The sequence below is a fragment of the Marmota monax genome, unplaced genomic scaffold (assembly GCF_021218885.2).
Source record: "Marmota monax isolate L192 unplaced genomic scaffold, Marmota_monax_Labrador192_F-V1.1 WCK01_AAM20220418_F8-fsc00111, whole genome shotgun sequence".
Lineage (NCBI taxonomy): Eukaryota > Metazoa > Chordata > Mammalia > Rodentia > Sciuridae > Marmota > Marmota monax.
Genome location: NW_026695067.1, coordinates 6,225,411 through 6,242,979, shown reverse-complemented (window position 1 = coordinate 6,242,979; position 17,569 = coordinate 6,225,411). Strand labels below are relative to the sequence as shown.

General features: G+C 40.5%; 1 protein-coding gene across 1 annotated transcript in view; it reads right to left on the bottom strand.

Moving 5' to 3' along the window:
- Positions 1 to 16,899, bottom strand: part of Hexa (hexosaminidase subunit alpha) — a 30,873-nt gene extending 13,974 nt beyond the window's left edge. The window contains exon 1 of the mRNA XM_046428031.2: positions 16,601 to 16,899. Within this exon, the coding sequence (XP_046283987.1) occupies positions 16,601 to 16,853 (253 nt within the window). The 5' untranslated portion in view covers positions 16,854 to 16,899. The remainder of the gene's footprint in view (positions 1 to 16,600) is intronic.
- Positions 16,900 to 17,569: the final 670 nt, after the last annotated feature.

Below are 17,569 nucleotides of genomic sequence, written 5' to 3'. Positions count from 1 at the left end.
TCTGTCATCCTTTGTTAGTCTTCTCAGTGTGGAGATAACATGCCGTTCATTCTATGCCTGTTCTCCATTTTTGGCATAATTCTGCCTTCCTCATCATAGACAGGTCATCTTTGGACATGGAATTCTGAGAACAAGGACTCTCTTATTATTAAAGTCCCTATAGAACTTTCTCCAGACTATAGTGTACAACTCTTCAAGTCCTTTCTGTCTTTAGTCCTCTCTCAGCCTCACATAACTTCCTGTTGGCCTAGATGTGGACATCCATCACCTCAGATGCAATCTAGCCAATACTCTTAACAACCTGTCTTAGTTTCACTTATATCTAGTGTGTAAAACCCTCAACCCTGGATCAATCTAACCTCTGCCTTCTGTGCCCCCAAATCCTGGCTACTACTAGCCCTATCAGAGGGAAGGAAAAAAACAGAATAGCAGGATTGGGTCACTGTAAAATCATGGTCTCCCATCTTGGCTGGGCCCTCAAGGCTGCCCTGAAAATCTTTTATCACTTTTTTTTTTCTATTTTCCACAATAGCTATTTCAAGCTTGTACCACTTTCCTCAAGTTGATCCCCAATTTCCTTAGTCCTAGCAGATAATTAAAAAATAACTCCCATCCAGATTACCTTCTCCCTTCCCCCAAATATCTGCAACACACACCTGTCTTAACCTTCTCCTCCCCATCTTGATGAAAGAGGTCTCCTTTTACCTGTGCTCTGGACCTCTCCTCAGGTTCCTCTTGTATAAATTATTTCTCTTTTTTCCAAAGTCTTTGAATTATTTCTTTCTACCAATTCTTTCCCATCAGCATTAAAATCTTTACAGTGTTCCTGGTCTCAACTGTAGTTCATCTCAAACATTCACCCCTTCTCTCAACTTCCAGTCACAAAGAAACTCTAGAAGAAATGTAGGCCTGGGCTGTTGGAAGCTGAACTTCAAGGACAGACAAATCTGAAATCAAATCTTGGTCCTAACAATTCTGGTTGTGGGACCCTGGGCAGGTTATTTACTCTCTGAGCTGTAGTTTCCTCATCTGTAAAATGGGACTCATGATAGTACCTACCTTACTGCGCCGCTGGGGAGATTAAATGAGTTAATATATGTAAAGTGCTTAGTTCAGTGTCAGGCACAAGGTAAGTGCTCATGGACGTGGTCATTCTTTGTTTTCTCTTTATAGCCACACTTCTTTACATCCTATGTACCCCTCAATCTGTTATAATCTGACTTCCCTTGCCACCACTCCCATGAAAATGGCTTCACTAAAATTCTGTGGAATCTTTCCAACTCATCCAGTCATTCATTCAACAGCTATTTATTGAATGTTTACTATGTGTCAAGCTTATTTCTAAGTGCTGGGGATATAGCAGTGATTAAAACAGACAAAATTCTCTGCTGTCAGAGAGCTAATATTTTAGACACCATTCACCACTTCTGGGATCTCTTGGCAGCATAAGATACTGACAAACTCACTTCACTAGAGGGACACTGTTCTCTCTTGATTTTCCTTCTTCCTCTTTGAATATGCTTCCTCATTCTCTTTTTCCTTCACCAACCCCTCTGTGCTGGTGTTCTCCAGGGTCTCTAGGCTTCCAGATTTCTTTTTCTCCTTACTTACACTTTCCTGGGAAATGCCATCCACTCCCACAGTACTCTGAAGTCCCAAATTTATCTTTTCAAGCTAATTCTTCTGGAGCCCTAGACTTGGTATGCTTCTGCTCAGCTTATCTCAAATGCACCCTGAATCTTAAAAACAAATACAAAAAAAAAACTCTTCTTTCTTTTCTCACTGGCTGATCCTCTCTCTTGCTTTGATAACAAAACAATCTATTTACCCAAACAAGAAACCTCCTCCTTCTACCACACTTTCCACCTGAGTAGATCACAAATTCATTCACTCAAAATAATATTTATAAACTGTCTTCCAATGTGTCAAACATTGCTGAGCAGTAAGATTTCAACAGTAAAAAAGACTCAAGTCATGTTTACAAAATACTTATTATCTGTTTTCTTTTTTCCTGGTGGTGCTAGGGATTGAACTCAGGGCCTCACACATGCTAGGCAAGCCAAGTACTCTACCACTGAGCTATAGCCCCAGACCAAATCCTTATTTTCTCAACACATCCCACTTCCCCTGCCCCTATTGGGCCAAAGATTTAACTTAGCATCTTGAAATTTCTCACCTGGATGACTATAAAACGTCTCCCAGGTGATCTATCTCTGCCTCCATCTATACCCCATTTCACTCTACTATCCACTAGAGTGTTTCAACATAAAGATCAGATTATAACAGCCTCTGCTTAAAACCCTTCAATGAGCAGGCACAGTAGCACATTCCTGGATCACAAGTTCCAGGACCCTGTCTCAATAAAATGAGGGCTGGGATTGTGTCTCAGTGGTAGAGCACTTGCCTAGCATGTGTGAGGCACTGGGTTCGATCCCCAATACCACATTTAAATAAACAAATAAATAAAACAAAATAAAGGCACTGTGTCCATCTACAACTAAAAATTAAAAAAAAAAAAATGAAAAGGACTGAGGATATATAGCTCAATGGTAGAACACTTGTCTAGCAAGCATGAAGCCTGGGGCGCAGTGACACATGCTTGTAATCCCAGTGACTCAGGAGGCTCAGGCAGGAGGAACATGAGTTCAAAGCCAGATTCAGCAACTTAGCAAGGCCCTAAGCAACTTGGTGAGACCTCCGTCTTTAAATAAAATATAAAAAACAGTTGAGGATATGGCCCAGCAGTAAAGTGCCTCTGGGTTCAATTCCCAATACCAAAAAAAAATAAAAACCCAAAAAACAACAAATGGCCTCTCAGAGGTGAAGTCCAAAAGCCACTAATAGTCATCAGAAGAGACTTGTCTTTCCCTGCTCCTGTGCAGAAACTCTCACTTAGAACTCAATGAGTTTTTTCAGATCCTTGAGGATGCCATGTTCTCTCCATACTTTTCTTGCCATATATTGCTTCCTCCTATTGAAAAAACTTTGCATTCCCTCCATACCTCTCCTCATTAAGAAATAACTCTGGCTTTCCTTCTATACAACTTTTCTGTCATTCCCCACCCTTTCCTTAGAGACCTTTTTATGTGATCACGAAGCAATGTACACATACATTTTTCATAATGCGTATCTTAATATATGCTGTTTATTTGTCTATCTCCTCACCTAGACTGTGAGTTCCTCAACAGCAGGGACCAATCTCAGTGTCTCTGTACTCCCAGTGCCTGACACACGGTAGTCATTCAATAAATGTTTGCTGAAAAAATGAATGATACTAGAATTTAAAAAAAAGTGCATTTTATGCGACACATGCATAATGATTATGCTACATAATAATCAGCATAAATGGGAAACATGGTTAACATAGAGATCACTTTTATATACCCAAACCTAGAACTTTTCTAAAGTCTTACTATTAGGGTAGAGGATGCTAAAAAGACACACAGACTTTTCAAAACAATATTCTAAAAACCTCCGAGTCCATAAGTCCAAAGATTTAGGTATCTCCACTTCTATGGAAGGGAGAACTCTTTGTTGCATTAGGGTATCTGTAAACTATATATCTTTATCTCAATGTACAATAGCCTCTCCCTCCACCAGCCCTGCTCCTTCTTGAATCAAAACATTTCCATTATATTAATGCACTTAATTCACAGAGGCCTAGCAGATTGGAGGAAACACATTGGATTTAGTTACAAATTGGCATTTGGCTTGGCTTCTGGATTGAAAACTAGGAAAGTCAACTCAGCCATTGACACCTTATCACTCTTAATGTCTTCCCTTCCCTGGTACTCTCCTAGGCTATGCCAAAGTTTATTCCCACACCCACTTTGCTGTCTCCCCACCTCTACACATACACAGCTTCATACACACCACAAGCAGGCTTCACCTCCCCACACTCAGCCAAATGAGAGGCCTGGAAATCATTCATGCCTGCTCATTTCTTCATTCCAACCAAGATATGTTGAGCACTTACTGTGCATCAGGAACTGTGCTAGGTGCTGGGGCAGTTAAAAAGAAAAACAAGCCCTGGTCCCTGCCCTTGAGGAGCTCATAGTTTCTAATGGGAGAGACAAATACAAACAACGATTACTAAACAGTGTGATAAGGGCTGTGGTACATACTGTTGCTTCTTCCGGAAGGGAAGAAGGCTTAACCTCTGAGTAAGATCTGAACCCTAAGTTGTGTTTGCTAAGCACCAAGAGGAGAAAATATATTCCAAGCATGGGAAGCACATCAGTGTGGCTAAGGGAGGAGGCAAAGGCATCCCTATGAAACTTCTTATCCAGTAAAGTGGGAAATGAGAAGGTGACTGTGCTGAGTCTGGGGCTTCTCCTCAGTGCTGCTGAATTCAGTTTAGACTGTGGTGCAGTTGCCCATGAGTCCTAAGATTCTTCACGTTCCAGAGACTACTCATAGTGTACTCTCTCCAGTCCACAGGTGAATGCTGAATGTTTCCCTTCCTCTCATTCCCATCTTGCTGCTTTTCTTTTCTTTTTTCTTTTTGTTTTTTAAGCAAAGTTGTAATTAAGACTTTTTTTTTCCATTCAAAGCTAGTCTCAGCAACTTAGCAAGGCCTTAAGCATCTCAGTGAGACCCTATATCTAAATAAAATACAAAAGAGGGCTGGGGATGTGGTTAAGTGCCCCTGGTTCAATCCTCAGTACAAAAAAAAAAAAAAAGGCATTTTGCCCCCAACTTTCTCTAAACCCCCCTTCCCCACATGGTACTGGGGATTGAACTCAGGGCCTCATTCGTACTAGGCAACTACTCTACCACTGAGCTACATCTTCAGCCCCCTTTCCCCACTACTTAAAAACTCTGATCTGTCCCTCCTTACCCTACTCTTATTAGAAAGAGAAAAATCTCCCTATAATTCTAGATTCCAAGAGGTAACTGCAGTCTATCATTTTGAACAGCCTTCCAATTTTTTGTAAATACACTGATATTAATTTTTAGAACAAAAATGGAATCTAACTTCATATTAGCTTATAACTTTTTTTCCATTTACCAAAATGATCTGTAGATCTTCCAATGTCAATATTTAGAGATTCACACCATTATTTATAAATACTAAATAAAATTCCATTGATGAAAACTCCTTAACTAACTTCTCTCCCATTTGTGGACATTTGGTAAGTTTTCTAAATTTTTAATATTAGAAGCAATGTTCTAATAAACAAATATTTGTGTGTATATATACAGTTGTGAAAGATTTCCATAGCACAAATTCTTAGGGATGCAAATACTAGGCCGAAGATGTGAAAAGTTCGGTCATGACACAGCCAAATTACTCTTCAAATTATTGCATTGATTTTTTACCCAAACCCACATATCTGAGCCCATTTCTCCACATCCTTCTAACATTAGATCATCTCAATTCTTTTTCATCTTTGCCAGCCTGGTTAAAAACAAAACAAAACAAAACAAGAACACAGATTTAATTAGCATTTCTTTAATAATGACTGAATTTATGCATTGTTTTGCAATTACTAACTATATTCTTTGTACTTTTCTTGGTTAATTTTCTTTTATTGATTTGTGGAGCTCTTCTAGATTTTAGCCTCATCTTTTAAGTTTGTAACTATTTGCCCCATTTTGACCTTTATTTTTTTAATCTTGTGGTTTCTTTGCTTTAATTCTTATGTAGTTAAATATGTTTGTCTTTTCCTTTATAGTTTTCTTTATTTGCTTGCTTAGAAAGGCCTCTTCTACTCCTGGGATTATAAGAATAAATTCTAGGATTCCTTCTAATGCTTTTATGGTATATTCTAAATCTTCAGATCTTTAATCTACTTGGAATTTACTTTGTGTTTGATATAAGAATTTAATTTTTTTCCAAACTGAAAAACACTCTGACACACTGGATGTTGAGAGCCACAGCCTGAGGGGCCCCAGCAAACTTCCAGCTGCCAGCAAACTTCCAGCTGCTGGCTGATGATTGGCTCACAGCAGCCCCAGCAACATCTAGCTGATTGGCTCCTCGGCCCCAGCAACATCTAGCTGATTGGCTCCTCTGCGGTGATGCTCATTGGATTGTTTCCCTGCCCTTTCAGACCACGGAGCTGCTCATTGGGGGACTTTTTTGGCTCCGCCCACGTGACCCAGCCAATCGGCCTCAAGAGCAGGAGGATTGTGGGAGGTGGAGAGAAGCTTGTGGGGGAGAGAGAGGCTTGGGGAAAGCCGGTGGTGGCAGTTGAGGCTCTGAGGGTTTTTCCTGAGAGACTATTTTGTTTGTCGTGTGTGGTTCTAAAAATAAAGTTAGTTTCTTTTGACAAGTGGCTCCTGATTGTGCCCAGCCAGACTGCGGCATTTGGTGGCTCGCACGGGGAGCGACTGAGGGTAAGTGAACTGCTCGCCCCTGAGGGCAGGGCGAGAGGATGGGTAGCCATTTTAAGATTCTTCTTTTGTTATTTTGTTTCACTTTTGTTTTAAGTTGCCTGTCCCTGGAGATGTGTAAGATGGAAGAAAAACCGCTCACATCTGAGGAACAGATAGGGAGAAAGGACGGATGGACATTTCAGGAGGCTATTATAATGATTTTGTGTTGTTCCAATTTTGTTTCACTCAGTTTCAGTTTTGTTAGGCGTTATCTTGTTGGGTTGTATTATAGTAGAAATACGGGTTCAGAAATTAGTAAAAAACAAACTGAAAGAGTGTTAAGTAAATTGTTAGAGGAAGGAGGCATCTCAGTAAAATCAAGAACAATCAGGGCATACGTTGATACAATACAAAAATGTAGCCCATGGCTTTTTAAGGAGGAGTTGTTAAATATATCACAATGGAACCATCATGGTGAAGATTTAAAAAGAATAGAAAAGAAAAGCCCAGGGACTCTGCCAGTTGGCACATTGCCATTGTGGACATTCGTATCTTGTTTGCTTAGTCCAAAGCCTTCAGTTCAGACAATGGTAGAGGAAGGAGAAGACATAATGATTCAAGTAAAAGAGAAGGTCCATTATTATGGATACATTTATCTTATTCTCCTAACACTATTCTTACTAGGTATCCTGAGGCTGTAGGACAATTAATACTCAAAGGAATAAAAGCAGCAAAGGGAGTGTTTGGAATTTCTCCCAATAAAATTATTACTCCATATACTATGAATCAAATTGATGAGTTAGCTAATGAGTTAAATACTTGGGCAATAATCATGTGCAAATCTAATGTTTCATTTGATAACCACTTACCATCTAATCCTTTATTGTCTTTTTGGTCATTGCATCCTGTAATTTTTCCAAAAATGACAAGAAAAACACCTATCATGAATGCTCCAAATATATTCACTGATGGGTCAAATAATGGTACAGCAGCAGTCGTTACCCCTGATCAAACTTTTACATTTTTAGTACCCAAACAATCAGCTCAAAAGGTAGAGCTTAATGCAGTTTTACAAGCTTTTGTGATGTTTAAAGATTCTGTATTTAATTTATTTTCCGATAGTCAGTATGTAGTTAATGCTATAGTATCTCTTGAAGATGCTGGTAGGATTTCCCCTTCTTCTACTGTTTTCTCTTTGCTTTCCACTATACAAAGTCTAATCTGGGACAGAAAAGATCCATTCTTTATAGGACATATCAGGGCACATACAGGATTGCCTGGAGCCCTTAGTTTGGGCAATGATTTAGCAGATAAAACTACACATGACATACATATTTTCTCTACACTAGAAGAAGCTATAAATTTTCATAAAAAGTTCCATGTCAATGCTAATACTTTACAAAAGCGTTTTAAAATAACTAAGGAACAAGCTAGACAAATAATAAAACAATGTCAAAATTGTGTGACCTTTTTACCACAAGTTAATCTTGGAGTCAATCCTAGAGGATTGATACCTAACCATATTTGGCAGATGGACGTCACACACTTGCCAGAATTTGGAAAATTAAAATATTTGCATGTTACAGTTGATACTTCTTCTGGATTTTTGATGGGCTCCCTTCATGCCGGAGAAAAAACTAAAGATGTTATAGCTCATTGCTTACAAAATTTTGCCACTGTGGGTGTTCCAAAACAGTTAAAAACAGATAATGCCCCTGGTTATACTTCTACCTCTTTTAAACAATTTTGCTCAACATTTGGCATTACTCATATAACAGGAATCCCATACAATCCACAGGGACAAGGCATAGTTGAAAGAGCTCATCAAACTATTAAAATGTACTTATTAAAGCAAAAAGAAGGAATTGGGAAGGGGTATATATTCCCCAAAGATAAACTTAAAATAACCCTTTTTACTCTAAACTTTTTAAATTTGGATTCATCAGGACTTAGTGCTGCGGAAAGGCATATGTGTCCAAAAAATGTACATAAGCCCAAGGTACTTTGGAAGGATATTCTAACAGGACAATGGAAAGGTCCTGACCCAGTAATTGTCTGGAGTCGGGGGTCTGTTTGTGTGTTTCCACAGGGAGAACAGCAGCCGATTTGGATTCCAGAGAGATTAACCAAGGTCCTGACCCAGTGATTGTCTGGAGTCGGGGGTCTGTTTATGTGTTTCCACAGGGAGAACAGCAGCCGATTTGGATTCCAGAAAGATTAACTAAAGCGATTTCTACAGACCAAAAAGAAGATGATTTGGCTCAAATCCATAACAACTGATATCCAAAACTCCAGTTTGGCTATTCTTACATCTGCAACAGAACCAGGATGCTTTTTTCAATATCTATTTTATTATTGCCCTTTGCCATATCATGAAGTTCTATTTTGTTTTTTGAGCTCATACAGACCTAGGTTAATGTTTTGCTGATCAGTTCTATTTTTTGACTATAGAGTTTTTAAACATTGCAATGGAGATTTCACCTGTAAAAAGTTATAAGGCCTTTACTATAATGTTATGTGTTGTATGTATTATATTATGTGTGCACACTTGTGTTTTGTGTTATATGTTTGAATGTACGTATGTCCATATATCATATATGATGAGCGCTCATGATAAAATGGATCCAAATATTTTTTTTTCACGTGATTTATATGGTTTAATTTAAATTGGGTAAACAACTGTTGAGGATTGTTTTAATATGTAAACAAAAAAGAAGGTTAACAGATCTGTTTGTTTACTTTCACCTTTCCTTTTCATTATATTTAATAATTCTCTTAAAGACAATGTAAATTGTTAAGAAAATTGTTTTCTTTTAGTGCCTTCGGTAATGTTACATAATTTTTTCTTTAGCCATTATTGCCAGAATTCCTATCTTCATCCCAGTGCCGGTGAAGACAATGTAAATTGTTAAGAAAATTGTTTTCTTTTAGTGCCTTCTGGAATGTTACATAATTTTTTCTTTAGCCATTATTGCCAGAATTCCTATCTTCATCCCAGTGCTGGTGAAGTCAAAGATAAAACCAATCTACAGCTTCTACAATAGCCATCACTGAACTGCTTGCAGAACTTGCCTGGACACATTGTGAGCTCACCTGTATGCATTGTGAACTATCTGTTGGTGCAGCGACTTATGGTAGTGTTGGGGTATTTTTGCTGATGATGTCACCGGTGGTACAATTTTTCAAAGGAGCCCTCAATTGGCTTAATGTCATGGCATTTTGCATCCTCCTCTACTAGTGATGGTCTAAAATTTGGGGGCCAACAGAGGTGAGGCAAAGAACCTCACCCCCCCACAGGTGCAAAGGCCTATCCACAAGTATGGCTGTATGCTGGACCGGTAGTCAGTGACGGGTATGATCCAATTGCAGTGGTACCAACCTAAGACAGGAGGCTGACGCCTAGAGGTCAGTTCATCCGATGACGGGTAAGGACCATATGTTGAATTGGACTGCCTAACAGGCACGGTCCCTAAGCCACATGCTTGTTGTTTAAACAGAGAGGGGGAGATGTTGAGAGCCACAGCCTGAGGGGCCCCAGCAAACTTCCAGCTGCCAGCAAACTTCCAGCTGCCGGCTGATGATTGGCTCACAGCAGCCCCAGCAACATCTAGCTGATTGGCTCCTCGGCCCCAGCAACATCTAGCTGATTGGCTCCTCTGCGGTGATGCTCATTGGACTGTTTCCCTGCCCTTTCAGACCACGGAGCTGCTCATTGGGGGACTTTTTTGGCTCCGCCCACGTGACCCAGCCAATCGGCCTCAAGAGCAGGAGGATTGTGGGAGGTGGAGAGAAGCTTGTGGGGGAGAGAGAGGCTTGGGGAAAGCCGGTGGTGGCAGTTGAGGCTCTGAGGGTTTTTCCTGAGAGACTATTTTCTTTGTCGTGTGGTTCTAAAAATAAAGTTAGTTTCTTTTGACAAGTGGCTCCTGATTGTGCCCAGCCAGACTGCGGCACTCTTACACACTGGTCTGTGGAACTTAGATTTTTGGCAGTTGTAAGCTTACAGTCAGGGAAATCTGTGTCCTACCTCTAACATCTTTTGTCACTCTGCTCAATATATAAGCCCATTTCTGGTCCCACACTCCCATTCCCATAAATGTTTCCTTTTTACTGACCACATCACCCACCCTTGAATAACTCTTGAAGTTTTGTTGTATGATTATTTAACTACCGACCATTCTCAGCACTTTTGCTTCCTCTCTAACTGAAGCCTGGCTCTCCCTAGAGACACCACACACCACTATCTCTACAATTTGTTCTGAGAGGCAAGGTCTTTTCATACCGAGATTGAGACTTGGTGCTATTTCTAGGTCATCCATCCCCCACCATCAAGTGAAAACACAGCTCCCTTCTGTGGCTCATGCCATCCAGTTATTGAATCTAGAGCCTTTCTTTATCGCAACATGGCAATTTCCTGGTCACTTTGTTATTTACTCGGACACTTTGGTTTCTGATGCCAAGCCTTCCTCTCCACCTAGATGACTTTAATACCTGGAGGAAGAACTAACCCACATTCTGGCTTAGTAGTTTTCCAACAATAGCCTTTTCTCCTCCTCAACCACCCTTCCATGGTCACCTTTATATCTTCTATCTTTTGGAAGTGTTCAAACTCATTTCCCAAGTTTTGGTTCCATGTACCTAGCTGTTTGCAAAGATATGCCTCCCTTGACAAATCCAAAAAGAAACTTTTTATCATACTCAGTTCATCTCTCAACCTCTTAATCAGTCTTTCTCTTTTTACTCCATCCCTTTCTCCATCTTTGTGAGGCAGCAACATGCAAATGAGAACACTCAAACTGATAAAGAATGCTCGGTGTTGGTGACATGCGCACCTGTAATCCCAGAAACTTGGGAAGCTAAGACAGGAGGATCGCAAGTTCAAAGACAGACTCAGCAATGGAGAGGCGCTAAGCAACTCAGTGAGACTCTGCCTCTAAATAAAATGCAAAATAGGACTAGGGATGTGGCTTAGTGGTTGAGTGCCCCTGAGTTCAATCTCCAGTACCAATTAAAACAAAACAAAACAAAACTGCTAAAGAAATATGAGAGTCATCCTTCAGCATCTTTCCCTCCAACGTACCTCACAACTTCCAAGCATAAAACCAGTAAAATCTCTCTTCAGTCTTTCTAGTATTCTCTGTCCCTATACCTATCATCCTGCTCCAGCCACTATTATTTCTTACCCAGATCACTGTAGTGGGCTTTCCTCTAGTCCTATTCCCACAAATCCCCAATGCAACCAGAGTTTAATCTCACTACTTTTCTTATTTAATGGCCTTTCATCTATTATGTATCTAGCTTCAAAACTCACTGATTTACCCTACAGCTATACTTTGACCTTCAGTTTCTTAAATATGTTGGAAAGATTCTCATCTGAAGGCCTTTCATACGGTCTTCTGTCTACAGGAAGCACTATGTCTGTCTACATGAACTCTTACTTTGTGAAAGCCATTCAAAACACACCTTCTAGGTGGATGCACAAGTACCAGTCAATCCTTCAGATAACTGCAACCTCATAATAGAGCATGAATCAGAAATATCCACCTAAGTAACTCTCAAGTTCCTGACCCTAGAAATTGTGGTATAATAAAGGTGCATTTTTTAGGGGGAAAAAAAAAAAAAAAAAACCACACACCTTCCTCCCATGCTTCCACGCTTGGGTCAAGTGTCCTCTTCCACGCCCTCAAAGAACCCTACACTTCAGTTATCACAGAACAAAACACACACACACACACACACACACACTTTATTGTATATCTGTATCTCCACTTTCAGGGACTATAAATTCTTCAAGGATGAGGGTAATTCTATTAATATTTTTTGGCTCCAACTTTTCAGACACTTAAATTTGAACAATGCCAAAAACCTAAAGAGTAGATTTTCATTTTCTTAAACTACAAATGATGATGTAAACCCCAAGAATCTCTTAAATTATCTAACATTCTTTAAAAAATTTTTTTGTAGTCCCACACAAATTATATATATATAATATATATATATATATATAAATAATTTGTGTAGGACTACAAAAAAATTTTATATATATATATACACACACACACACACACATATATATTCCCCTATATGGACCTACTGTTATTGACAAATTATGGTTGGTTAATAAATGCTATTTATATTAAGAAGGGATAAAATGAAGGAAGTCAGAAATGGTCCTGGAATCTGATAACAATGTGGCAGGAATAAACACACTCACCACCTGAGCATTAATAAGCAATTAGATGTCAGAGGTTATTATTTGGAGCAATTAGCACTAAGATGTGATCAGAGCTTAACCCTACCAGAGGCCAGTAGTTTTCCAAATTGCTAACTGGCTTGACAAAGATATTTATGACTTTACTTCAAGACTGCACAGTGACAAGAACAAAATCTTTGTGGACAAACAGTTCTGATTGGAATTTCTGCCCCAACACTACTAGCTGTATAACCTTGGGCATGTCACTTTGTGAGATGCCCTGTTCTGACAGATGGGGATATATAACACTGAATTCAAGGAGATGTTATGACAATTAAAGGGCATAATAAACATTGAGTGCCAGACATTCAATAAATGATAGTTCCCTTCCATTTTCTACTTCCTTTTTTTCCAATAAGTAAGTTTTTCCAGAGCAAACCTCCATTGTGTATCATTTGGCTGGAGTAGCCCAGGGCAGGGTACCTTGGGGTCTAACAGCATCAAAGGAGCAGCTTCTCGGAAGAGTTTTTCATGAATGTCTTACAGGAGACTGAAGACTCCACTGTCATGTGTTTGGTCACCCTCTATGACCAACAAGTGATATTCCAACATATAAAAGAATATGGTGGGGCTGGGGTTGTGGTTCAGTGGTAAAGCGCTTGCCTCGCACACAAGAGACACTGCGTTCAATCCTCAGTACCATATAAAAATAAATAAAGATATTGTGTCCATCTTCAACTAAAAAGTATTCAAAACAAAACAAAACAAAAAAGAAACAAAGAACATGGGCTTGAACTCTTCAATCCACCCCAATCTAGGACTGAAGCTCCAGTCAAAAGAAGAAAGCCACTACTGTGGCACTCTATTACCAGTTACCACCAGACTTAATAGTACAGTAGTTATACTTTTCACCTATAAGTATCCTTCTCACCCACAACCCCAAAAACTTTACAAAAGAAGGAGGTTGCTCTCTGACAGTTGAGCTGACAAGCAGCCCCACTTCCTGCATCTGAGCACACACTTCCACAGGAACTCAATTGACTGTTGAAATTTAAGCACTGCCTCAGCTTACGACAGAAGCACTGCACCTGGGAAGAGAATAAAGCAAATCTAATTCTCTATTTCTATAAATCTATTTCTATGGACTAAAGACCCATAAACCCTGAGGTACAGAAAACTCTTCACACATACACCTCTCACACCTCTACTTTTCTCTTTAGCTGCTTTTGTTGTCAGTGGCCCAACAAAAAAGGGAGAAAAGTCTTTATATATTTATTTATTTATTTTTTAGTTGTAGTTGGACACAATACCTTTATTTTGTTTATTTATTTTTATGTGGTGCTGAGGATCGAACCCAGGGTCTCAAACGTGCCAGGAGAGCGCTCTACTGCTGAGCCACAAACCCAGCCCTCCCCTCCCAGACAGTTCTTAATTCATTTGTTAGACCTCTTTTTTTTTTTTTCAGAGTAGACCTTTTCTTGAGGATGAAGGGGATTGATGTTTACGCCTTTAACAGGCTAAGAAATTGACAACATGTCCTAGCATGAGGCTGTACAGCTCAAGTGTCCACACCTGCTATTAAAAACTAACCCAACAAGACATCAACTGACAAAATTCCCCCCATGCCCTACTTCACTCTTCTATTTGGAAGTGAGGAAGAGGGGTGGAAGGAAATGGACAAAAGGGTATCACAGGGGTTCAGGCTGTTTTAATTTTTACTTATTTTTATTTTTTGTGATATAGAGAACAATACTAGAGTCTCACAAATGCTAGGCAAGTGCTCAGCCACCGAGCTATACCCTCAGCCCTGTTTTACTTTTAAAATCACCAGTTCTTCCCTCTATTATAAAGTCTTTCAAAGACTGCAAAAACATTCATAACTATTTTCTTATGCCTGGAATATAGGCAGATTTTAGGAGGAACTGGGGAATGATATTAGCCAAATTACATTGTTACAAGTGTGCCTCCATGAATATGTAACAATGAATCCTATCACTGTGTACAACTATAATGAACCAATAAAAAAAATATGGAAAAAAAGTAGTAGCAGCCCAAAAGCCTGGAAATTAGGCAATGTGCCTGAGGGCACATAAACAAATGATAAATAATCTTCTCTGGGTGCCTCCTAAATAAGCCATATTTCAGACCCTGGATCCTCCAGAATATCCAAGCCAGAAAGAGAGCTTAAGGAAATGACTCAGATTTTTTTTATATATACAAGGCTCAAACTACCTCCTCTGTTCACACACATACATGCCTTGAAAGTTGAGCTGCTTGGGCTCAACTTCCAATTATCCAGGATTATTGGAAAAGTGTTATGATTTAGGTAATAAAGGCAAAAACAGGGCTGCTTGTAAAGAGGTTAATTGAGGACTCCTATTAACTAAATCCAGGCCCTGGGATACAAAATTAAATACAATTATTTTGCTCCTCGCTAAAAACTGTGCTCCTGCTACTTACCACCTTTCCAAAGACAGACTATTCATGACTCCTCCCTATGTCTCCTTCCATTTTCCACATGACCTTTCATAAGAAAAATAATTCTACTACATACTTTTCTTCCTCTTTGCTTTTAAAATAATAAACTTACTGGCAACTCGGCATTATACAGGAAGAGGCCCTATCTTTGCCAGGGGATACTTACAATGTACTTAATTACTAGCCCAATTAGAGTGAAGCAAACTAACCACATTCTTTTTTCTCCCCAGCCTAGGTACCTGAACTTATCTGTTTCTCTCCTGCATCACGCAGAGGTGATCTCAATGCATCCATAATTCTGTAATGAGCTAAGAGCAACATGAGTTTAGGTTATGAGTTGGAGTCATATGATTCTCCTTTTCCTGGAATCACATGCTAATGCTCTAATTTGAAACTTGAAAGGCAATACTAAATAAAACCAGCAAGTCATTTTTTTTTTTTTTCCAGTGCTGGGGATTGAATCTGGGGCCTTGCGTATGCTATGTAAGCACTCTACCACTGAGCAACATCCCCAGCCCAAATCATCTTCTTTTTGATGATCTTAGAAATAAACAAAAATATCAATGCCTTCTTAACAACTTTTACACAAAGTAGCCCTTTAATGTTAATATAGCCAATTAAAAAATTACAAAATATCTGCTAGTTGCAGCCATAGTTATGGAATGACCAAAAGAGGTATTTTAGGAGGTTGATTAAATGCCACTTGATGATTAAGTGCCACTTAGTCACTTATTTAATATCTAAGGATGAGCAATGCAAATACTGAAAATTCCTTCAGAAGGATACAGATACTCATGATAATCTTCCATTTTAGAATAAAAGGACTGAGAGAAGGGATGGGATTATTCTGTTCAGGAACAATGATGTCCTAAGTATCTGGTAGATCTATCTATGTGAATACTTTCCCAATCCCATCCTTACCCATTTTCCAGGCCCCAGCCCCATCACATTCACCAGGTTAGAACTTTGTGCTCAGTCATAACCCTTTGCTCAAGAGTTCTTCTGGCCTGAAAAACCCTCCTCTCAATCCCAGCTAATTATACCTACCACCTCATTTTAAATGGCTCCTGGAAACTCACTTCCTTGAGAAAGTGTTCTATGATTTCTCTCACAATTTAAACATTTACTGGACATACTATGTGCCAGACATTTTAATGTACTTTGGCATAAGTTTTTGAATCTTGTCTCACCAATTTTGAGGGTCTTCTCTGGTGTCTTCTACCTAGCACTGGTCAGATTCATGGAGCCCCAGCCTCACTTGAATATGATCAGAATGATCATCTTAGATGTCTACTGGCACAATTTTCCACAATTTGATATCTTCATTGAACTGCAGTTCTACAGTAGACATTTTTGGGATGAATACCTAATATAGCCAAAGGAAGGATTACAGACAAGCCAGGCCCTAGAAGTCAGCTGAGTGAAGGAGTGAATGGACTAAACCTGGGAGTGCCTGAGAGAGCAAGCAGTAGGAGAAGGGCAAGAGGAAATGGAGTGTGTGATCAAAGTGTTGGGCAAAAACAAAAGGTGGGTGTCTGCAGAGATTTGAGGGGGCTGTCCCAAGGCAGCTCTTTCAGGGCGGGGTAACAAGATCGGGCAGGTGTGACTCACCTGATAAGTTAGGACGGGGCCAAGGACCCGAACCGAAGAGCACTTTACGGTAGCGTAGGAAGGCCTCATCGAGGACAGAGCAGCCCGGCTGCGCGGCGGACCTGGTGTGGTACCGAAATTGGAATTTGTAGGGGGAAAGGTTGTAGTACTGGTGGGAGGTTTGGATGTACTGGGGCCAGGGCCATAGGGCCGTTGCCCAGGTCGCGAACGCTGCCACCAGCAGCAGCGGAAACCAAAGCCTGGGGCCTGCCATGGCTCGCCGGTGACCTCTCCCTACAGCGGGCTGAGCCACGTGAGAGCCTGGTCAGGTGAGCGGCGCCCGCGTGACAATCGGCATGTCACGTGACCCAGACGTCTCATTCTCGGCGACCCGGGCTGGACAGTCTCGCGGCCTGGATGTGGAGCTCCAACTGCTTGCGACCCATGGTGCGCGACATCGGCCACGGCTCCCCGGGGCTGACGACTCACGGCCTGGGGAAGCAGAGAATGGCCGATCACCACCGAGGCCGCGACTCTATACTAGAATTACCAAGCGCGCTCCATTGCGGAAGCGCAGGACCTACGTAGGGGGCTGAAGGGAAAAGGCCCCGCTAGGGCGCGACCTGAACCGGGAGTGAGCGCTCCCCCGGCCTCAGGGGCGTTCCAGGCCAAGGTAACCGAAGATTAAAGCCACAAGTCCGTTCTGTAAAATGCTGTGTGGCTAGAAGAAGCTGGAATTCGGTGGTCTGGAGTGTTCTGCTAGAGAAGGGATCACAAGGTCACAACAATGTGATCTACTTATGACCTGAAAAAAATGTGTACTTTTAAAGCAAACTTGAGGCATCCATTGCCTGCCTCCACGTGGTGCTCTTCCCTTCATCGTTAATTATGAATCTCCTAGTTGACTGCCCTCAAATCCCCTCCCTCCAGACAAAATTCTACATACCCTGGTGGGTATTTACTGCAAGCAGCGGAGGTATTGCTGGGACC